The sequence below is a fragment of the Pelophylax lessonae genome (genome assembly GCF_965119305.1).
Source record: "Pelophylax lessonae genome assembly, chromosome: 5".
In the NCBI taxonomy this organism is placed as follows: domain Eukaryota; kingdom Metazoa; phylum Chordata; class Amphibia; order Anura; family Ranidae; genus Pelophylax; species Pelophylax lessonae.
Window position 1 is genome coordinate 168,043,750 of NC_138772.1, and position 24,208 is coordinate 168,067,957.

The 24,208-nt window shown below is 43.8% G+C and overlaps 1 protein-coding gene across 1 annotated transcript in view; it reads left to right on the plus strand.

Annotated features, from left to right (window-relative positions):
- Window positions 1–7,729: 7,729 nt before the first annotated feature.
- Window positions 7,730–24,208, plus strand: part of ANO10 (anoctamin 10) — a 164,381-nt gene continuing 147,902 nt past the window's right edge. The window contains exons 1-2 of the mRNA XM_082259710.1: window positions 7,730–7,792; window positions 14,253–14,406. Coding sequence (XP_082115836.1) covers window positions 14,265–14,406 — 142 coding nt within the window. The 5' untranslated portion in view covers window positions 7,730–7,792; window positions 14,253–14,264. The remainder of the gene's footprint in view (window positions 7,793–14,252; window positions 14,407–24,208) is intronic.

Here is a 24,208-nt window from a genome sequence, read left to right on the forward strand (position 1 = left end):
ACATTCAGTGCTGAAGGTGCCGGAACCGAGTTCCCTTGCATTTCAGGCGAAAAAAAGCTGTGGTGCTGATACATACCCACTATAAGGAAGTCCTTGCTTTCTGTTTGATATAACACTGACAACAAAAAGAATGAAAAAGAGACACTAAAGCTATTTTTTATATGTTGGATAGAGTAAGAGAGAGCTAGAATCCTTGTTGGGTTTTTTTTTTTTTTGCCATCTGTGTCCTATTAGGGTGTTTTCCTTCACTTCCTGTCCTATAGCCATAACAGGAAGTGGGAAGAAATCCATCCAAAGTAAAGCAATTACCCATAAAGGAGCCACTGTATCTCGGGTTCCCTGTTCTCAGTGCCAACTCCATGCTCTTCAACACACCAATGCTGAAAGGTCAATATTTATTGTTGCAACATACAATAAATCAACAACCAAATAATGGGAAAAACTCAGTGGCCACTATAATAGTGTAAAATAACAGGTGCAAATTAATACATAACTCAGGAAGGAACAAGCAGAACAATGTCTCTACCCCTAAGCCCTATTCTAAGGTGGGTCCTAACTAAGGGGTGGTGCAAGAATCAAGGGTCCATGAGTCTCTGTCCACCAGTGCATTGTTATACATTTGGGCTAAAAATCTGGCACTGGAGTGCCTAAACATCCTACAAAACCAGGCATAACCGCCCAAATTGTGTCCCCAGCCGATAGTAGTGTCCCCTTAAAGAGTGGGCAGAAGGTCGAGCCCAGGACCCTAGCTGCCTCTCTGGGTTCAACACCGACATTTTCACAAACCCGGCGATGCCAGTGACCCAGCCTCTCTGTGTTTTGACACTGTGGTTAAATATATCTAGTAGACAGCCTGCTTCACTGTCACTGTCGAGTTCACTGGATCAACCATATACCTAGGGCAAACAGTTTGGACAAGAAACACATTAACCTTTCAATTTATCGTTCGTTTGGCAGAAAATTACCAAACTTGTCCTTCGTTTTTTTGGGCTCAAAAACATCACAACCGATTACCGATTGGTGCCCATTAACTGGCTGAAAATCGAACTGTCCAAATCCATTTTTCCATATAGTGTGTAGCACCCTCCTATGTAGGTGCTAGAGAGAGAGAGTATAGTTTTGGATCGTTTCTGCTTGCCAGAAGGATTGCCAGGTAAATCTATATTGTTCTTTGCCTACCAGAGAGCTGGATGTGCTAGTGAGGTCTGCTCATTGTGCTCAGGTGCAACTCAGTTTGTCTGAAGTGTTTCACACTGGTCCAATAGGGAGGCATATTGGAAAGTGGGAGGAAACCTGACAAATGAGTGCACAAACATTTAGTACAGCCCTTGTTATTGGCAGAGAAAAGTGCCTCGATGCATGCTGGGATGCTGTATAAATGGCAAGAGCACATGTGCTTGTGGTCTTTCGGCTGGAGAGCGGAGTCCCAGAGGGAGGTGGTGGCTGCCTCCTTTTCTGTAGAAGTTGCCATGTGACCTCAAGTAGTCGACCTGAGGGCCTAAAGATCTAGAGAGAAACTGAACCCGAAGGTCCTGTAGAGCTGACTGGAAGAAAGACACTGGAAGGATCTGATTATGCACACAGTGAGTACAGATTTGTGTCAGGGGGCTTGACCTGAGGGGGGCATCCCTGCAGCTATAAGAGTCAGTGTGCAGGTGTCAGTAAAAGGGGATGCTAGAGAGTATTCTGAAGATAATTTAGTTCACCAAGTCTGTTGCTGGAAAGAGAGCAAGGAGACATAACCCTACTGAAGCTAGAGAGGAGTGATTGCCAGCCCTGAAGATTGTATGTGAATTGGGAAGTAGGAACCACCTAAGAACTGCTGACACCCATAGTGGCGACCCCTTTTGGGAGAGGACGGGGAGTGCAGAGAGTACACCTGGGGCTGGGAACAGTGATGCAAACCTGCACAACCATCTGCCAAACCAGGGAGACCACACAAGTTGTCAGGGCTGAGCAGCGGTCACAAGATGCATTGGAAGCAGTTACAGAAGTAAGTAGTCTGGCTCTTAAAGAGGCAGAGGGGAGTCAATGAGCCCAGAAATGTAAGTCCTTCAGTAGGGGAGGTAGGGGCCATTGATGTGGGGTCACCAAGTTTCCAGTATCACTATGGGTCCCTGGAAGAGGGAATCGATGACTGGGGATCAGAAGTAGAGGCTGAGAGAGACTGGGGAACTGAAGGAAGAAGAAGTACTGCAAGTAGGAATGGGCCGAACACCCCCCTGTTCGGTTTTCACCAGAACATCTCGAACAGGGAAAAAGTTATAGCGAACATGCAAGCTCTAATAAAGTCTATAGGACATGAACATAAAAAATCAAAAGTCCTCATTTTAAAGGCTTATATGCAATTTATTGCCAAAAAGCGTATGGGGACCTAGGTACTGCCCTGGGGGACATGTATCGTTGCAAAAAAATTTTGTGTGCAACAATCTGCGCTAAATACATACAAACAAGTGTGACAACTGTTAGCATGGGCCAATAGACGAAACCAAAAATATATATATGCAAAAAGTGCTGCACTAATCATCAAGGAGACAAAATTGATTAAACCATAATTCTGAAAAAAAGACACACTCAGTGACATGAAAAAATACCCAAGGAATAATTCATAACACACACATAAATACAATGAAAGATGTGTCCAAAAATGAGTGACAATTAGTGAAGGATATTACCAATTGATAAAAAGCAAATAAGTGCAAAAGTTCAGGAGAAATACATGTTTAAAATTTAAACCTAAATAGAAATAAAAAAAAAATATATAATAATAAATGTCCCAAAAGTGAATTCCAAAGACTAAAAAAGGGGGAAGATTCATAGAAACATGCAAAAGGAAAGAGTCCAACTTCCCAAGAATTCTCCGTAGATCAACACCAATGAGTAAATGGCTGCTTACCAGAACAAATTGGCCTCTAATTCAATGGAAAAGCCAAATAAGCCTTAGGGATAAATCTCCCAAACACCTGCACATGGAGTCTGTGAGTCCCTGCATTCCTCTGGTTAGGCTATTACTCCCAGCATACACAGGCACATAAAATATGGAAGACTTATAGTGTGATACTGTATACAATTGTTTATTTAAAAAGAGCAAATGCACTTACATAACCCATGTTAAAATCAAGTGTAACAAAACAGAAGCTGCAGCGGTGGTCATAAAAACTGAACTGAACTGATGTCACGTCTGGTACCACCCAACGCGTTTAGTCATACATTTGACGTCTTCAGGGGCGTGGCTACCAGGTACACACCACACTTTATATATAGACCTAGTGAGGGCGGAAGTTGGGCTACTCAGAAGCCAGAGACGGAACTGAAGAAGGGCAATCATAAGAGGTGTGGAAGGAAATACAATCTTCCCTACCATCGAATTCCACGGAAAGAGGGCAACCAAAAAGAAGGGCGGAAGTCTACTTCTCATATACCCGGTCTCTCCGAAAGTTGAACAACCGGAGAGAAGGGAGAAAGAATCCCAAATAAGTACAAAAAAAATATAATAATAATTACATACCCCCAAGTGCTTATGGAATAACACTTCACTACCCCTAGGTACCTCAGTATTGTTTAAAAAAATAAAATAAAATACGGGTACCTCAGTGTTGTAGTTGATAAAAATGCCAATCTGGAAAAGCAGAGCATAATATGTAAACAGAACCCATACAGCCATCAAGTGGCAACAAAAAGCCTAGAAAAAGAAGCTAAACCTTCTCTCAAGCTCATGGATAATGTATGTCCTAACTATTATTATTAAAACAGTTTACATCCCACTCGACATTTAATCCGAATGGGGTGTAATATTTAGGACAATAAATCCATCTGGATTCCATCGGGAAATTTCCCTTCTAACATTACAACCCCTCCAATGGGGGCTAACTTTATCTATAGCCACAAACCGAGTATCATTGGGGTTCTTAAGGTGTCAGTGGTCATAGTGCTTAGATACGGGGTGACCATTAAACCCTTTTTAATATTAGCAACATGTTCCCCTAGACGTACCTGTAAAGGTCTAATAGTCCGACCAATGTATTGTTTACCACATTTACATTGTATCATATACACTAGGTTTTTTGTAGAACACGTGATGAATGAATTGATGTTATATATCGTCCAGTTTGTTGAGAACAAAACTTTTCAAATATTCTTCCTTTAAAGGAGTTGAGTGCACACATTTTACATTTCCGACATGATGGATAAAATCCTTTTAATTCTTGAAAGAAGGTTGGTCTCACTGGCCAGTCTACAACATTCTGGGCAATTTTATGTCTTAAAGATGGTGTATACCCAAAGATGATACGAGGTTGTTCAGGCAATAAAGGACTTAGAACACTATCATTTTTTAGGATGGGCCAATCTTTTTTGAAAATCTTTTTCAGTGTATGATGTTGAATCGAAAAGGAGGTAACAAAAGAACTTTTCAAAGATTCATCTGGGCCTCCTCTTCTATTGGCATTTCTTAACATGGCACTTCTATCCATTTGAGCCACTTCCTCGATAGTGGCATCCAGACTTTTTTCATTATACCCTTTGTCAGTAAACCGAGCTTTTAACCACTTCCCACGAATCGACGTAGCTCTACGTCGGCTCGGAGAAGTGGTTGTACCGGGGTGATGCCTGCAGCTAACATTTTTTAGACCTGGTGGTCGGATTTCAGGTGGTAACAGCCGATGTGGATTGGGAGCCGCTGGGCTGTTACCCCAGCGAGCAGGAGGGGTCACGCCCCCTCCCTCCTCCTTCAGCGGCACGTCCACCGGCTGGTTGGAGTCCCAATAAAAGCTGAATTTGGCTTTGATCGGGTCTCCGATGTAGTAACCCGAAAGCAGCGTGATGACGTCACGTCCGGGTTACTTGGCTGCTAAAGGTGCCGAATTTAAAAAAGTGACAGTATTCTAAAATGCTGATTTTGGCATTTTGAATACATTGAAGTGCAGTGGAAGGGTTTGGGAGTCAGAGTCCCCCTTCACTTCAGAAGTTCCCCAGTCGCATCAGAAGCCTCCACATCACATCAGAGTCCCCCTTAGGAGCCTGTCTTCATATCAGAGTCCCCCCCTTTACATCAAAGTCCCCCCATCACACCAGAAGCCCCCTCCCCATCACATGATAAGTACCCCCTTCACATCAGAGTCCCCCCATCACATCAGAAGCCCCCATCAGAATAAAGACCCCCTTTTACATCAGAGGCCTCCCCATTACACCAGAGTGCCCTTTTCACATCAGAAGTCCCCAGACCATTTCACGAGAAGTCTTCCCTTCACACCAGAGTCCCCCTTCCCTTCACATCAGAGTCCCCTGTTCATATCAGAAGTCCTCCAACCGTATCAAAAGTCCTCCCTTAACATCAGAAGCCTTCTTATCACATCAGAGTCCCCCTTCACATCAGAGGTCCCCAGCCCATCACATGAAAAGTCTTTCACTCACATCAGAGTCCCCCCTTTCACACCAGAGTCCCCCTTTCACATCAGAAGTCCTCCCTTCACATTAGAGGCTTTCTTATCACATCAGAGTCCCCCCTTTCACATCAGAGCCCCCCTTTTACACCAGAGTCCCCCTTTCACACCAGATTCCCTTCTTCACATCAGAAGTCCCTAGTCCATCACATGAGAAGTCTTTCATTCACATCAGAGTCCCTCCCTTCATTTTAGAAGTCCTCCCTTCACATCAGAGGCTTTCTTATCACATCAGAGTACCCCTTTCACATCAGAGTCCCCCCTTTCACATCAGAGTCCCCCTTTTACACCAGAGTCCCCCTTTCACACCAGATTCCCTTCTTCACATCAGAAGTCCCCAGCCTATCACATGAGAAGTCCTCCATTCACATCAGAGTCCCTCCCTTCATATCAGAAGTTCCTCAACCGCACCAGAAGTCCTACCTTCACATCAGAAGTCCCCCCTTCACATCAGAGTCCCTTCTCCATCACATTAAAGTCCCCATTTTGTGTCAGAGCCCCCCCCCCCCTTCACATCGGAAAATCCCAAATCACATCAGATTCCCCCCATCACGTTAGAGTCCCCCTTTGACATCCGAAGACCCCCTCAAGAGATCTGAATGTCAGAACACATTACTGACCCTAACTACAGGCCAGATCAAATCTTGTAGCGGACCATGGGCTCTATTGGGGAGACCCCTAATTATTATTATCATTATTATACAGGATTTATATAGCGCCAACAGTTTGCGCAGCGCTTTACAACATAAGGGAAGACAATACAGATACAAAACAATTCAATACATGATCTATGCAGATCCACAGAATCCAAATGATGTGGGTGGTGTGAATGAGTTCTTATGTACTTTTAAAATCATAAAAATGCCTGCAGTAATGTGCATAGCTGTGGTTAAGCCTTTGGTCACTCCGAGATATCTCCTAATATTCCACATTCTTATCATGTCTCTGTTATCAGGAACCAATAGTGATCGACCACAATCCTCACACATCTCAGACTGGATTTTATGAAATAACTAATCTGATAACAGTTTGGTCCTGACTGCAGAGTAGGGTTGTCACCTCATCCCTTTAATGCAGGACATATATTGATTACACAGGTTCTGAGGCTGATATAATGCACCAAGTGAGTTTAACCACTTTACCTCTGCTCACAGTAATATTACTGCGGCAGAGTGGCTCGTTATCGTCTGACGACGTAGTACGGAGGCTCGCTCCCGCTGTTTTCATTCACAGCGGGAGTCGGGCCAGGGGAGGAGCAGCGGCGATCGCCGCTGCTCTTACCCGATCGTCGGGGATCGAGTCTGGAGATCCGCCCGCTGTGTGTAAACACAGCGGGCGGATCTCCATAGTGACAGGGAGTGACAGATCGGACTGTTCAGCATAGCTGGACATCCGATCTGTCCATGACTCACTCAGTCCCCTCCCCCCACACACGTCAGTAAGCACAAGGCATACATTAACCCCTCCCTCTCCAATAAAATTAACCCCTTCCCTGCCAGTGTCATTTTTACAGTAACAGTGCATATATATAGCACTGATTACTGCAGTAATGTCACTGGTACCCCCAAAAGTGTCAAAAATGTCAGTCAAGGGTCCGATCTGTCCGCCGCAATGTCGCAGTCCCGCAAAAAAAATCGCAGATCGCCGCCATTACGCGTTAAAAAAAAAAAACACCAAAAATGACAGAAATCTTTCCCTTTGTTAGTAAACGCAATAACTTTTGCGCAAACCAATCAAAATACGCTTATTGCGATTTTTTTTACCAAACATAGGTAGCACAAAACAAATTGGCCAAAAATTTTTAAAAAAATTGGTTTTTACATTTTTTTTGGGGGGAATTTCATATAAAAATTTTTTAAAAATATTGTTATTTTTTCAAAATAAACGCTCTTTTTTTGTTTATAGCGCAAAAAGTAAAAATCGCACAGGTGATCAAATACCACCAAAAGAAAGCTCTGTTTGTGGGAAAAAAAGGACGTAAATTTCGTTTGGGTTTGGCGTCGCACGACCGCGCAATTGTCAGTTGAAGTCGCACAGCGCCGAATCGCAAAAAGTGGCCTGGACGGAAGACAGCAAAATCCTCCGGTGGTAAAGTGGTTAATTACCACCTTAATCAGCCACAGAACCTGTGTAATTAATAAGTGTCCTGGATTAAATGGATGAGATGGCAACCCTAATGCAGAGATGACAGCCTCCTGTACTCTATGACACATCCTCAGCTTCCTGACACAGACACTGTATACAGAGCACAGCCGGCCCCGCCCACCCCAGGAGCTGGTCACATGACAGTGACATAGGGAAGGTCCTGTAGCAGAGTTGTAGAGGGAGGAGTGCAGTCTGCAGAAGGGGAAGTAAGTACAGTATGTATTATCTGGGGGAACTCTGATCGCTCTGCCATTGATATACATCATCAGCATGTCATATCTAGCTGTACTTATCCTACATACACAATGTTATTCTGATTCTGCTTGTCCCTGCTGTACAGCCCAGTCCTGGCACTGGCCATAGACACAGGAATGTAATATTATGTTTGCATGTATTATACACATGTATTGTTTATGTTGTTTTTGCTGATCTATGTCATTTGCACTGATCAGTGATCTGTGTATACAATATGAGAGATCAGCATTCATTTCTTTCTATTAAACTTATGGACATAAGCTAGGAATGTTCACCGGTGCAACTGATAGGAGGGATTGGATTTAGTGGAGTGCTGGACTAAAATAGGAACATTGCATGTAACACATAGGACATATGATCTGTCTGTTTCCTAATGCAAAAAAAAAAAAAAAAATCAGGTGCTTCTAATAATTTAGCACTTTTTAGCTGGATACACACTATACAACTTTTGTTGTTAGATTTACCTTCAGCTATGTAGTGCAGGGGTCTGCCTGACTGCATACAATAGAAAGTGTTTAGATTTGACCTCATATTACAGTACCTCCGTTATATCGCAGTTCAGTTTTTGTGGTCTCGGTATATTGCGTTTTTTTTTTCTGTAAGACCTATTAATATTATTTTCCTTTTCATTGTTAATTTAATATTGTTGTGTTTTCCATTGCTCTTGCTCTGTCTCTCAGTATCTTTTATGTGTTTCTATTGTTTTAAAAGTGTGTTTAAAGACCTTAAGGGCTCTTTCACACGGGCGGTCCGATCACATCCGCCTGTCAGTTTTTTAGGCGGATCTGATCGGATGCCCCATTCAGCCCTATGGAGCAGCGGATGTCAGTGGTGACATTTCCGCTGCCATCCGCATCCGATCCTGTCCGTGAAATCCAGACGGATGGAAACCCTATTTTCCATCCGTCCTGGGGATCGGATCGGATGGGATCGGATGAGAGCGGACAGGCGGTCCGCTCTCATCTGATTCCCCATAGAGAGCAGCGGGTGCTGAGACACCTCCCTCTCCGCTCTGCAAGCGGAGACGGAGCTGTCATCCGCTGGCTCAGCGGGGATCGGGGATCGATCCCCACTGAGGAGCACGGATCCGCCTACAGAGGCGGACCGTGTGAAAGAGCCCTTAGGCTGCATTCACACTTGAGCGTAGCTTTTTCCGCGATTTTTACCGCGATTTTCAGGCGTTTTTGGAGGCAGGCATTGACATCTATCAAAAACGCTGGTAATCAGCCCAAAAAGAAGCTCATGTACTTTTTTCAGCTACAGGCGTTTTGCAAAACGCTCAGATGTGAACAGGGGCCATTTAAATGAATGGGGTTTTACTTGTTGGGCGTTTTGGAACGTTTTTTTTTTTGAGCGTTTTTGGAGCTGAAAAACACTCAAAAACGCCCAGGAGTGAATGGAGCCTAAAATGCTTTTAAAAGTACAGGGAAAGTTATAAAAACATGCCTAGAGTGTATTTAAATAGGGTCTTTCTATTTCGCGGATTTTCACTTTTCGCGGGTGGGTTAGGAACGTAATCCGCGTGATGAAGGGGGGTTACTGTAGATGGTTTTGGTAAATCTAAAGGAAAAAATCTAAAGACAATTGTATAGTGTGTATGGCCCACTAGGGTCCTTTCACACCGGCTTTCCACCCCACGGATTCTGTTTTGCTCAGCGGGGGATCGGTCCGCCGATCAGGCAGATGACTGGTCCATAGCTCCCAACTGTCCCTGATTTCGAGGGACTTTCCCTGATTTGGGTCAAAGTCCCTCTGTCCCCCTCATCTGTCCCTGATTTTGGTCTGACCTATATAGTTGTAAATAAAACATACTTTTTATCTTTCAAAAAGTTTTTCCCAGTGCTAAATCTTTCATCCAATTTCTAAATTACTGCATTTGAAAAATTTAAAAGCCAATATAAAGGAATAGTAGTGATAAAAAAAGCACTTGTGGGTTTAACGAATCATTTTTTTTTTTTTGTTTAATTCTACTTAAAAGGGGAGAGGCAGGGGGCGTGTCCTATGCATACGTGATTTTGCTAATAGGTGTGTCTCGTTCCTATCTCAAAATGTGGGGAGGTATGCAGGTCCGTCTCCGTTCTGTGTGCAGAGGTGGAGCTGTCAGAGTCCCACTCTCCTCTATGGGAGATCGGATGATAACGGACCAACTGTCAGTTTTTATCCAATCCTCCAGACAGATGGAAAATAGGAATGCAGGTCCCTGTGTTCATGCAGCAAGCCCCCCCCCACAGTTAGAAAGCACCCCCTAGGGACACATTTAACCTTGATCGCCCCAGGTGTTAACCCCTTCCCTGCCAGTGTCATTAGTACAGTAACAGTGCATATTGTTTGCACTGATTACTATAGTAATTGTCACTGGTCCCCCCAAAAGTGTCAAAAATGTCAGTTAGGTGTCAAATCTGTCCGCCGCAGTCCCACTAAAAATTGCTGATCGCCCCCATTACTAGTAAAAAAATAAAATAAAAATTACATGAATCTTTCCCCTAGTTTGTAGACGCAATAACTGTTGCGCAAACCAATCAATATATGCTCATTGGGATTTTTTTTTAAAATATGTAGCAGAATACAAAGTTACCTTAAATTATGAAAAAAATTGATTTTTAATTTTTTTTTTCATTGGGAATATTTTATAGCAGGAAGGAAAATATATTAATTAATTTTTTTTTTTTTCAGAATTGTCGCTCCTTTTTTTTTTTTTTCTTTTTGTTTATAGCGCAAAATTAAAAATCAGTCAAATACCACCAAAAGAAAGCTCTATTTGTGGGGAAAAAAAGGACATCAATTTTATTAGGGTACAGAATCGCACGACTGCGCAGTTGTCAGTCAAAGTAACGCAGTACGGTATCGCAAAAAAATGGCCTGGTCGTTAAGGGGGTAATTCCTTCTGGTCCAGAAGTGGTTAAATACCATTGAAAGCATTTTATTCTATTCAGTAAGTGGAAAAAGTAGCTGTTCATCTAGACAGAAACCTGATAACTTCTTGTGCTCTCTTCCTCTGGACTGTTATCAGTTAGCATTGGCCCCTGCTATCTCTGTAGACAACAAAATAAAGTCCTAAGGGTCCTTTCACACTGACTTTCCACCCGGTGGACTCCGTTTTGCTCAGTGGGGATCGATCCCCTGATCCCCGCTGAGTAGGCACATGACAGGTCCGTGTCCGCTCTGTGTGCAGAGATGGAGCTGTCAGATCCCTGCTCTCCTCTATGGGAGATCGGATGAAATTGGAACGCCTGTCCGTTCTCATCCGATCTGATCCTCCAGATGGATGGAAAATAGGGATTCCATCTGTCTGGATTTCACGGAGCGGATCAGATTGGATAGGAGCGGGTGTCAGCTGACATGTCACTGCTGACATCTGCTGCTCCATAGGTGTGCATGGAGCACCCGATTGGCCCCGATCAAAAAGCCTGTGTGAAAGCGGCCTAACACAGCATTACATAGTACTTTGTCCCGTCCTCCTAGGTGCCCTAGAACCCTAGCTGCAATGTCAGACTGGGTGCCCCCTACCCCCCTCAATACATAGACACCTGACACTGCTTTACTAGCAAACGCCTCTTTCTGGCTCCCAACGCTTGCACCATCACCAGGAATGCAGAGGGAGGTGAGGCTGACACACCTCACCTGCTTCTGTAGGGAGTCACCAGGGCCGAACCTGAGGGAAATCCCTCCAGTGATGACACATGCAACAATGAATGTCTGATACCTACAGAAGTATAACAAACCTCCCCAACATGAATACAACCAGCAGTAAAAACCCCTGCAGAGGTTCTAACACAGAGGTCAGGAACATTTTCCACATTAAATGCTATTTTTCAGCGTGCCAGTGAACAATAGAGCTCCATAGACCTCAGGTCAACCCTCAACTCGAGATCAGTCCCAATTCCTTCACCATCAGGGACACAGGGGTTTTATAGTCATACCTGCTGTAGCTGGGGATTCCATTTGGAGGATGAGGGTAGGTGGATGGGCTTGTCTGTTCGGGTCCACAGATGGGCCTACGCTAGTACTGGGAGATGGGCTGGCACTTCAAGGTCAGTGAGTTTAGGCAAGTGTATCTGGACCTTCATGGAGGTGGGTGGGCCGCTGGTGCAGATGGGCAGGCCAGGTTTTGTTCCAGCGGCTAATCGTATAGACCATAGACCTGCTCCGATCATCTCTATAGTCTATATCAGAAGTAATTAGCATTTCATTACTTCTGTTTTTGTGGTTGTAAACAAACCCTTAGTGGCTTGAAAAAAGCATTGGATCGTACCGATCTTGGTTTGACCTGTAGCTTTTAAGGGCAGAGGAGAAATCTGGGGTCTAATAGACCACAGATCTCCCAGTAAAGAGTACCTGTCCCTGCCTTTTTGCTATTACAGGGGATATTTATATTCCCTGTGATTGAAATAAAAGTGCTATTTTTATTTTTAAAGGGGACAGTGTAAAAAGAAAAAAAAATAATTTGTTTTTAACCCCTTGGAGACTAAGCCTTTTTCTGACACTTGTTGCTAACAAGTTAAAATCAGTATTTTTTGGTAGAAAGTTACTTAGAACCCCCTAATATATATACATAAAATTATTACAAGAAAGCCGACCGTCGGCTCTAAACAACGGTACAGGGGTATAGTTGAAGACATCACCCCGGTACAACCCCCTAAATCCGAGGCCGCTTATTTGCGTCCCTTTGGCACTAAGAGTCCCCCTATGCTCACATGCAAAGGCGATTGCATGCGTCAATCCTGCACACGCGCAAACAGCGATCGCATCACACATGAGTGAGGTATCGCCATGAGTTATATTGAGGGCAGTTATTCTAGCACCAGACCTACTGTGTAAATCCAAAGCGGTAACCTGTAAAGGTTTTTTTTAAAGTGTCGCCTTTGGATAAATACATTTATGTAGTCTGTCGTCATTGCATGGGTGTGCACAATTTTAAAGCGTGACATGTTTGGTATCTATTTACTCGGCATATCATCTTTTTAATTTTACCAAACAATTGGGTATTCTATTGTGTTTTTGTGCATTAAAGTTAAAAAATTTGTATTTTTTTTCCAAAAAAATGCATTTGAAAAGCCGCTGCACAAATACCTTGTGACATGCATAGAATGCATTAGGATAAAAAAACTTCTGACTTTACAATCCCTTTAAGCTAAAAAATCGTGATTCTCGTTTTATCCAGAATCGTGCATCACTGTCAGTCACTGGCTCTCTGTTCTGCCCCTCCAGTGCTTACTGGAGTGGTGGACTGTGGAAGGGGCAGGAGCGGCTGGCTCAGGCTCTCATCGGCTTGCTGAGAGGCTGAGCCAGCTGGTGGTCAGGCATCTGGACAGGTCCTGACATTATTGTCAGGATCACTGCAGAGCCTGAACTGGCTCTATGATATCAGCTGATAGCAGACTTTAGCCCGCTGTCGGCTGAATTTGGTCACAGTAGTGCAGAACTAAGTGCACTCCTGTGACCCACAGGAGAAGTAGGGCCAAAAGAGCCTTGGCCCTACTTCTCCTTTAGGGCCGGTTCACACTCTTGCGAGTGTGGTGATCGCATGTAATATCATAGAGCACTGCTCCTTCATTACACGCGATCGGATGTGCGGTGCGAATTCAGCCATACACTTTGTATGGCTGAAATTCGCACTGCACCCACACAAAAGACGCACAGGACCCTTTTTTCCAGCCGCATCAGGATCGGATCGCACAGTAGTTCACACTTCCTGTGCGAACTGTCAGAGCGCACTGCGATATGCGATCAAACTGGGGGTGTCGTTAACATTTCATTGACACCCCCTGCGTATCGCATATGGCAGTGTGAACTGCCAGATGTGCGTTTGCGATGCGGGAACAGGCTGCGAATTCGCAGCCTTCCCGCATCGCACAAGTGTGAACCGGGACTAAGGCCCACATGGGGCAGATCTGCTCAATGGGGATCGCTCTGTTGATACCCGCTGAGCAGACAGATGACAGGTGCGTCTCTGCATAGATGCATAGGTGCATAGATGGACCGGTCAGAGTCCCGCTCTCCTCCTATGGGGAGATTGGATCACCCGATCCAACCTGCTTGACAGATGGTAAACATATCTCCATCCGACTGTTTTAAGCAGATCTTCTCGGATCCAATGACAGACGGGTGTCAGCGGACACATCTCTGCTGACATCCGCCTCTCCATAGAGAAGAATGGGTGGCCCGTTTTTGAGGCGGACCTGATTGGTCTGATCAAGTAAAAGCGGCCTTAAAGTGGGAAACTACAAAAGATATTTGTATTATGCCAGTTTGGAAGGATTGATGTATATTTTACCTGTGACAATTTTGATGTGTAAACCTTTAGGAAGGATACACAGTACGACACAGCAGTGCAATAGCTTTTTTAACATGAATGTCATTTTATTTTTTCTCAGCCTGACACTAACAGCAGTTGTCCTTTTTATTGCACAGATCTCTGCAAAAATGTTAAGAGGCACTTTCAAAAACGTGCCTTATTCTGAGCCTGAATTCAACCCATTAGTTGTGATCGAGCTTGCCAGGAATGCCAAACCAGAAGCTAGAGAATGGCTTGTATCAAAAATCTCAGCCCACAAGAGGGATGGAGGTATGTACTATTAATTCAGCAACATTATTATTAATATTATTCTACAGGATTTATATAGCGCCAACAGTTTGCACAGCGCTTTACAATATGAGGGAAGACAGTGCAGTTACAATACAATTCCATACAGGAGGAATTTGAGGGCCCTGCCCGTTATGAGGAAATGTAAAAGCCTGCATCCATATCTGATTTTTTTAGGCCTATTACAGGTGTTTTTGCGAATGTATCATTGTTCTATAGCAGGGGTCTTCAAACTATGGCCCTCCAGTTGTTCAGGAACTACAATTCCCATCATGTCTAGTCATGTCTGTGAATGTCAAGAGTTTTACAATGCATCATGGGATGTGTAGTTCCACAACAGCTGGAGGGCCGAAGTTTGAGAACCCCTGTTCTATAGGAAACCCTTTCCCTTTGAAATCCATGGGGCCAAAAAATGCATGACTATGCTCAAAAAAAAGAAAAAAAAACAAAAAACGAATGTACTTTTTTGAGTGTAGTGTGACCGAGCATACCAGTGTGAAAAGGGAGAATTCGAAAAAATTGGATTTTTTATGTGAAGCTTAGTCAGGTCTAGGGAAACGAGCCGAAAAATATGCATGCGCAAAGAGAAGATAGTGGTTAAATTATAACTAAAGGCAAAACTTTTTTTTTTTTTTATACGTGTTGGATAGAGTGGAGAGGAATTAGAACCCCTGTCAGTTTTTTTTTACTGTCTGTGCCCCCGTTATGGACATTACCCCTCTCTATTTGTCTTGTTTACCATTAGCATTGAAAGAAGTAAAAGAGAATCCCAAATTTTGGGTTGTCCCCAAAGGCAAATCTTCCAATGGGGACACTAGTTCTGGTGACCTGGGAATTGTCTCTCCATGATTGTATTTAGTGCAATTTGGTTGGCTGTATATAAATCCCACCTTCAAACAAAGCCCCCCACCCCCCGGCGGCCTGAAAAAGAAACACGCATGCTCTGAACACATGCCACTCCTATCGCTTGTGACGCCCGGGACATCGGCTCCCCCCAGCATCCTCGGACCAGCCCCAGGAAGTGTTGCTATCCACCCACACAGCCGAAGGCTCCCTCCGGCCTCTCTGACTAGAATCGCCGACCATCCGGTCATACACAGCGGGGACTTATTCTTAATGCTTACATCTCATTATCTTGTGAGTTGTTTACTTATTATGGCTATTACAGTCTCATACTGCTACTCTTAGATGGCGCTGCCTTTCTTCTTGCCTTTAATTTGCAGGAATTTCTTCTCACTTCCTGTTTTGGCTGTGGGACAGGAAATGAGGGAAAAACTGTGCAAAGGGACACAGATGGGGAAAAAAAATCTAACAACCGTTGCGCTATCCAAAATTGAAAAAAAAAGTTTTGCCATTTTTTTTTTTCCAGTGTTTCAAAGAGCAACTAACTTTGTGTTTATCAGACGTGACTAAAATACTTGAAAAATCCAATAAAACAGAAATTTTTACATATATATCCTGTGTGTCAATGTAAACTGCATACATACATTTCAGTGTATGCCTTTATATATCAGGTGTCCAAGGTCTGAATCCCTTCTTCAGTGAATATTAATATTATATGTGCCAGATAATATTAATTCCTTACCACCACACCATGTGATCCTCCACCTTCCAGCTGAATTACTTACCTGCAAATATTGACCCACAATAAAGTATGGTCTCACTGCGCCTTGCCCTTTAAATAGGGCCATTACTCCTCGTTTTCAAAAGTTTCAAATAAAATCTATATGTGTGTGGCCAGCTTAGGACAGCACATATGAAGATAAAACTTTAAAGTGGTTTTAAAGTCAGAGCAGGATTATACTACACAGTGTTAATGTTTGTTTTAACCAAATAACGACCACCCGCTGCAGTTTTACTGCGGCAGGCAGGCGCTCCTGGGCAAAGCGACGTTATGTTACGTCGCTCGCTCAGGAGACTCTAGGGGGCGAGCGCACGCCGCCAGGGGCGCGCACCCGCCCCCGCTCGTTAGCTGGGGAGCCAGCGCGTGTGACTGGCGACTCCGATGGCCGCCGGCCACTCACGATCTCCCGCAGCAGAGAGAGAAGGACAGACGGCTGATGTAAACACAGCCGTCTGTCATTCTCCGTGAAGTAATCACAGAGGCTATGTGATCCTGCTATATAGGATCGCATATCTCTGTGATTACTTCACAAGCCACACCCCCTGACAGTTAGAATCATGCCCCTAGGGACACATTTAACCCACTGATCACCAGTAATGGTAGCCCCTTCCCTGCCAGTGTCATTTTTACAGTAACAGTGCATATTTTTAGCACTGATTACCGTAGTAATGTCACTGGTACCCCCAAAAGTGTAACAAATGTCAGTTGGGGGTCCGATCTGTCCGCTGCAATGTCGCAGTCCCGCAAAAAAAAAAATCGCAGATCGCCGCCTTTACTAGTAAAAAAAAAAAAAAAACCAATAAAAATGACATAAATCTTTCCCGTAGTTAGTAAATGCAATAAATTTTGCGCAAACCAATCAAAATACGCTTATTGCGATTTTTATTTTTATTTTATTTCTTTACCAAAAATATGTAGCAGAAAACAAATTGGCCTAAAATGTTAAAAAATTTAGATTTTTTTAAATTTTTTTGGAGAATTTCCTATAAAAAAATGTGAAAAATATTGTTATTTTTTCAAAATTGTCGCTCATTTTTTTTGTTTATAAAAATTGCACAGGTGATCAAATACCACTAAAAGAAAGCTCTGTTTGTGGGAAAAAAAGGACGTCAATTTTGTTTGGGTATAGCGTCGCAGGACCGTGCAATTGTCCGTTAAACTCACGCAGTGCTAAATCGCAAAATAGGGCCTGGTCATTGAGCAGCCAAATCCTCCGGGTCTAAAGTGGTAAAAATGATGCTGATAAATAAATACCATATTTCAGATTGCCTCTGTGCGGTCATGTGACCTCCCGCTGCTCTCCTCCCCTGATCGAAGTGCTACAGCGGGAGGGGCAGAGATCCCCCTCTTCAGCCGGGAGGTCAAATGACCTCTGTGCTGTCCGCTCAGCCCCTCCCACTGTAGCCCTTAGATTGAGAGGTCACAGAGCCAATCTAAAAGAAGGTATTTAGCGGCAATGCGGCATCATTTTAAACAAACATTTACACTGTGTAGTATACCTTGGTATAACAGAGGATCTGGCAGTAATCCTATTCTGACTTTACTGCCAGCAACTAATTGTGGCAGGAGGGGAGGTTGGGAGGAGATCGCTCACACACAGAAGCTGACAGGCAGGAAAGGAGGGAGAAAGAGGAGAGACTGCGGGATGACGTAGGCACATAAATTGGCCACAGTATCCTGGATCAGCAGCCATGTTTACTGTGGTCAATCTACATAGGGGGACACAGGAACAGGCAGAATCAACCAGGTTTTTTACAGCATGGAAAGGGACAGGTTAGACAGCACAAGCACTGTGCTGTTTAACCTGCTTTAAAGGAACAAGATCCTTCCTTCCTTCCTTCCTTCCTTCCTTCCTTCCTTCCTTCCTTCCTTCCTTCCTTCCAAGAATATAAATCTAGCCATAGCTGTCTTTTCAGCTGTTGCAACTGTTAAAAGCGCGTCATAAATCTCCGCATGTACCATCCAATTGCTTTATCATATACAACAGAAACTGGAGACCCAGTGGGCTTACGCGTTTCGAGGGTTTCCTCTTCAGAGCCAAATCCTCAAAATGGGTCAGCCCACTGAGTTTAGTTCTGTTATATAGGATGATACAGTTGAATGAAACATGCTGAGATCTGTGATGCTTTTAACAATTGCAAATTTGTGAGTGTAATACTTACCATGTTTTTATACAGTAAATTATTTGTCTCAGGATAATGCACTAGGTCGGTGCGCCCTTTGTGTTTTTTTTATATGGTTCCAGTCAAAATCGACTTTTAGGTTGCACAAGTGTGAAAGGGGCCTTACTTGTAGTGTATTTCCCATTGCTGTGTATGCCAACAAGAACAACCGTCTGAGTTGGCCGTTCTCTTCATATTATGTACAGCAAAAAAGGCTGTGGCTAGGGTGTTGTCCTTTTTGGTGGAGACAAATATAGCATAAAAGGAATCTAAAGCTGTTCAGCAGGCTCTGTCTGGGAGGAGTAGGGAAATGTTCAGATTAAAATGTCCTTTTATACTGCTGATACAGATCAGTCTGTAGATCAGCTTTGGTGATGTTTCTATTTTACACCAACTATTTATTTCTCACCGTAAAGCTGAGTATACACTAATAAAATTTCAAACAAAAATTCGGACAAAAATTCTCAGCACATTCGCATGTTCAAAAGTAGTTCAAGATTTTGTTTGCTTTTAACATGCGATTTGGGAATGAATAGACCAGCCTTTTTCAACCAGGGTGCCGTGGCACCCTGGTGTGCCTCCTGGGTTCTTCAGGGGTGCCTTGGCAAAATGGCAACAAATTGCCACAGGTTTTTACTTTGTAGAATTACAACTGTGTGCACTGAGCTTGTCAAGCCACTGGCACCCTGACAACCCTGGGCACTGTGTGGGTCAAGCCACTGGCACCCTGACAACCCTGGGCACTGTGCGGGTCAAGCCACTGGCACCCTGGGCACTGTGCGGGTCAATCCACTGGCACCCTGACAACCCTGGGCACTGTGCAGGTCAAGCCACTGGCACCCTGGGCACTGTGCGGGTCAATCCACTGGCACCCTGACAACCCTGGGCACTGTGCAGATCAAGCCACTGGCACCCTGACAACCCTGGGCACTGTGCAGATCAAGCCACTGGCACCCTGACAACCCTGGGCACTGTGCAGATCAAGCCACTGGCACCCTGACAACCCTGGGCACTGTGCGGGTCAAGCCACTGGCACCCTGACAACCCTGGGCACTGTGCAGGTCAAGCCACTGGCATCCTGACAACCAGTGACATCACTTGTTGATAAGTAGAATGACGAGTGCTTGCACAGTATCCTTATTTACTCCTCCTCATCCTTTCTCCATCAGCACTGGGGTCACATTAGCAAATAGAAGAAGAGAAACTGAAGGAGAAGATAAACCCTAGAATACTAATCCGTACCAGTTTGCAGAGGAATAAATCAATTCTAATGTTAGCCCATGTGTATGGATGTTGCTGCCTTATGTATAACTATTAGTTTAGGTTTTTATTTTTTACATTTTAGAATGGGGTGCCTCGAGATTGTGCAGAATTGTTAAGGGTGCCGCAACTGAAAAAAGGTTGAGAAACACTGGAATAGACTTTACTGAATGAAAACCACATTCTGTGTTATAAATTCATCCATTCGAGAAAACTTTTCCATCCTCCTCCGTCTAATTTTCTCATCACTGTCTCATCAATGAATGTCAATTTGACCCCATTTGTAATTAGAAAAACAATCGTTCTTATACCAAAAAATGTCAAACAAAACTCTACTAGTTTATAACCACCTTTAAGTTGTTGGAACAACATTTAAAGTATGCATATTTTAACTTGCTTGGCTTCTGTACAGGAACAAACATTACAGCCTCTGTCCCTGCTATATAGTGTTCTATATAGTGTTCAGTGTCTAATTCTGCACACCTTTCATAGCTGAGTCTAGACAGGCAGCTGACCCGTGGAGTGGATTCTATGGGGGAGCATAGGCGTTTGCAGGGGGTGTGCTGGGTGTGCCTGGGCACACCTTAATCGCCCTGTGCAGTGCAGATTCCCCCTGCTATTTCACAAAAGCCGCCAACGGGGTTCCTAAAAAAAAAAGTTGTAAAAAAATGAAATGATAAAAAAAAAAAAAAAAACTACAGACCCAATCGACTGCCCTACTGACGCCAACCTCTACGCTACTAACACTGTCCATGTTTTAATACATACTAATGCAATAGGCTGCACACACCTATGTGGGGGAGATTTACTAAAACTGGAGCACACAGAATCTGGTGCAGCCGTGCATAGTAACCAATTAGCTTTTAACTTCACCTTGTTCAATTAGGCTCGGTTCACACCGCCACGACTTGTGAGACCCCAAATCGCATGACCTGTGAAATCCTAGGTTAGTCAATGAGAGCGGTCTTAGTTAGCCCTACTGAAGTCGTTCTGACTTTAGAAAAGGTTCCTGTACTACAGTGCCTTGCGAAAGTTTTCGCCCCCCTTGAACTTTGCGACCTTTTGCCACATTTCAGGCTACAAATATAAAGATATAAAACTGTATTTTTTTGTGAAGAACCAACAACAAGTGGGACAAAATCATGAAGTGGAATTAAATGTATTGGATATTTCAAACTTTGTTAACAAATAAAAAACTGAAAAATTGGGCGTGCAAAATTTATTCAGCCCTTTTACTTTCAGTGCAGCAAACTCTCTCCAGAAGTTCAGTGAGGATCTCTGAATGATCCAATGTTGACCTAAATGACTAATGAAGATAAATATAATCCACCTGTGTGTAATCAAGTCTCCGTATAAATGCCCCTGCACTGTGATAGTCTCAGAGGTCCGTTTAAAGCACAGAGAGCATGATGAAGAACAAGGAACACACCAGGCAGGTCCGAGATACTGTTGTGGAGAAGTTTAAAGCCAGATTCGGATACAAAAAGATTTCCCAAGCTTTAAACATCCCAAGGAGCACTGTGCAAGCGATAATATTGAAATGGAAGGAGTATCAGACCACTGCAAATCTACGAAGACCTGGCCGTCCCTCTAAACTTTCAGCTCATACAAGGAGAAGACTGATCGGAGATGCAGCCAAGAGGCCCATGATCACTCTGGATGAACTGCAGAGATCTACAGCTGAGGTGGGAGACTCTGTCCATAGGACAACAATCAGTTGTACTGTATACTGCACAAATCTGGCCTTTATGGAAGAGTTGCAACAAGAAAGCCATTTCTTAAAGAAATCCATAAAAAGTGTAGTTTAAAGTTTGCCACAAGCCACCTGGGAGACACACCAAACATGTGGAAGAAGGTGCTCTGGTCAGATGAAACCAAAATCGAACTTTTTGGCAACAATGCAAAATGTTATGTTTGGCGTAAAAGCAACACAGCTCATCACCATGAACACACCATCCCCACTGTCAAACATGGTGGTGGCAGCATCATGGTTTGGGCCTGCTTTTCTTCAGCAGGGACAGGGAAGATGGTTAAAATTGATGGGAAGATGGATGGAGCCAAATACAGGACCATTCTGGAAGAAAACCTGATGGAGTCTACAAAAGACCTGAGACTGGGACGGAGATTTGTCTTCCAACAAGACAATGATCCAAAACATAAAGCAAAATCTACAATGGAATAGTTCACAAATAAACATATCCAGGTGTTAGAATGGCCAAGTCAAAGTCCAGACCTGAATCCAATAGAGAATCTGTGGAAAGAACTGAAAACTGCTGTTCACAAACGCTCTTCATCCAGCCGCACTGAGCTCGAGCTGTTTTACAAGGAGGAATGGGCAAAAATTTCAGTCTTTCGATGTGCAAAACTGATAGAGACATACCCCAAGCGACTTACAGCTGTAATCGCAGCAAAAGGTGGCACTACAAAGTATTTACTTAAGGGGGCTGAATAATTTTGCACGCCCAATTTTTCAGTTTTTTATTTGTTAAAAAAGTTTGAAATATCCAATAAATTTAGTTCCACTTCATGATTGTGTCCCACTTGTTGATTCTTCACAAAAAATTACAGTTTTATATCTTTATGTTTGAAGCCTGAAATGTGGCAAAAGGTCGCAAAGTTCAAGGGGGCTGAATACTTTCGCAAGGCACTATACTTCAAGGTGACCTCTATCCGACTTGTCCTCAAAGACTTTAACCACTTTAGCTCCGGAAGGTTTACCCCCTGCATGAGCAGGTCATTTTGTGTGATTCGGCACTGCGTTACTTTAACCGACAATTGTGCGTTCGTGTGACTCTGTACCCAAATAATATTTTTGACATTTTTTCCCCACAAATAGAGCTTTCTTTTGATGATATTTGATCACCCCTGGGGTTTTTATTTTTTGCAAAATAAACAAAAAAAAAAAAACATATTTTACTTTTGGCTATAAAACATGCCCAATAAAAGAATGTAAAAAATCTTATTTCTTCATCAATTTAGGCCAATATGTATTCTAATACAGATTTTTGGAAAAAAAATCCCAATAGTATAGTGATTGGTTTGCGCAAAAGTTATCCGTCTACAAACTATGAGATATTAATATATTTTTTTTTTTACTAGTAATGGCGGCGATCAACGACTTATAGCGGGACTGCGATATTTCGGTGGACAAATCGGACAACTAGCTGACACCTTTGACACTTTCTGGGGACCAGTGACATTAGTACAGTGATCAGTGCTTAAAGCGGAGTTCCACCCAAAAGTGGAACTTCCGCTTTAGGGAGTCCTGACCCCCCGACATGCCACATTTGGCATGTCATTTTTTGGGGGGGGGAGCGGGTACCTAGTTTTGACAGGTACCCGCTCCTACTTCCGCTCGGAGCGCCGCGGCGCCCTGAGCGGAAGTTCTCCTCACCCCTCCGTCCCTGCAATCTTCTGGGACACGTCAGAGGTCCCAGAAGATTGCCGGCCAATCACGGCACGCAGCGCGACTCGCGCATGCGCAGTGGGTACCCGGCTGTGAAGCCGCAAACTGTAACAGCCGGGTGCCCACAGCAGTGATGCCGAGGGAGAGGATCGAGGCTTCCGGCGGCCGCATCGCTGGACCGTTGGACAGGTGAGTAAATGGCTGGAACTCCGCTTTAAATAAATATGCACTGTCACTGTACTAATGACACTGGCAGGGAAGTGATTAACATCAGGGGCGATCAGAGGGTTAACTGTGTGCCTAGGTTGTGCTTACTCACTGTGGGGGAGGTGCTTTGACTAGGGGAGTACAAAGATCCGTGTTCCTGCTTAGCATAAACACAGGATTTTTGCCTTCCCTTCTGACAGAACAACAATTGGCCTTGTTTACAGATTGTCGTCGTGCCTGTGCCATGTGTATTTGGCGGGTGTCGGCGGACATCAAGTCCACGACACCTGCTGCTGGGCACCCGCTGTGTGGAATAACAGCGTTAGTGGGTTGCCAACGGCACAGTCCCAGGAGTTTCAGATGACATACTAGATACGTGATCTGGCGCAGAGCAGCCACCCTGCCGCAGTATATGTGCAGTCGTTAACTGGTTAATGGAAGTCGCCTCCAAGTCATATCCTCGTTTTTATATTGATGTGATTTGGATCTAACATTATGGGAAGAATATCCAGGCAGTGCATGGCCTCTTCCTGTATGCTGTTATCTCTGCATACCTGGACAAGACAAAGTCGCATCAAAGTAGTACTCAAGTCGCCAGGAAGTCGTGTGACTTTCAGGTGGCAGTAGGGTGAACTGGACCTTAAGCTTTGACAATAAAACCTAGAAGCTGATTGGTTACTATGCACAGGTGCACCAGATTCTGTGTGCACTAGTTTTAGTAACCCCACCAATGTTAGAGGTATGTGCAGAGATGGTGCACCTTTCTGGAAACCTATAATCAGGCATTGCCGTCAGTAAAACATTCAGTATAGTGATGGTACTGAATACTCCTCCATTGTAATTAATGATAGAAGTGGTGATCATTTATTTTTTAACGCTGGAAGCACAATAAAAGTTGCTGTGGTCAGTTTGAAACCTAAATGGTTCTGTGGTAACCTGCAAAATATAGAAAAAAACAACATTGTACAAACCACACTTGGTATTGCTGTTTTCAGCCATAGATCTGAGCCTAGATAGTGTTGTGCAGCGTTACCTCCTCTCTCTGGTAGCTGTATGTTATATATTTTTTCGTTCAACCAGCAGGTTGAATAAAAAAAAAATGGGACTGATTTTCCCATCCAGACA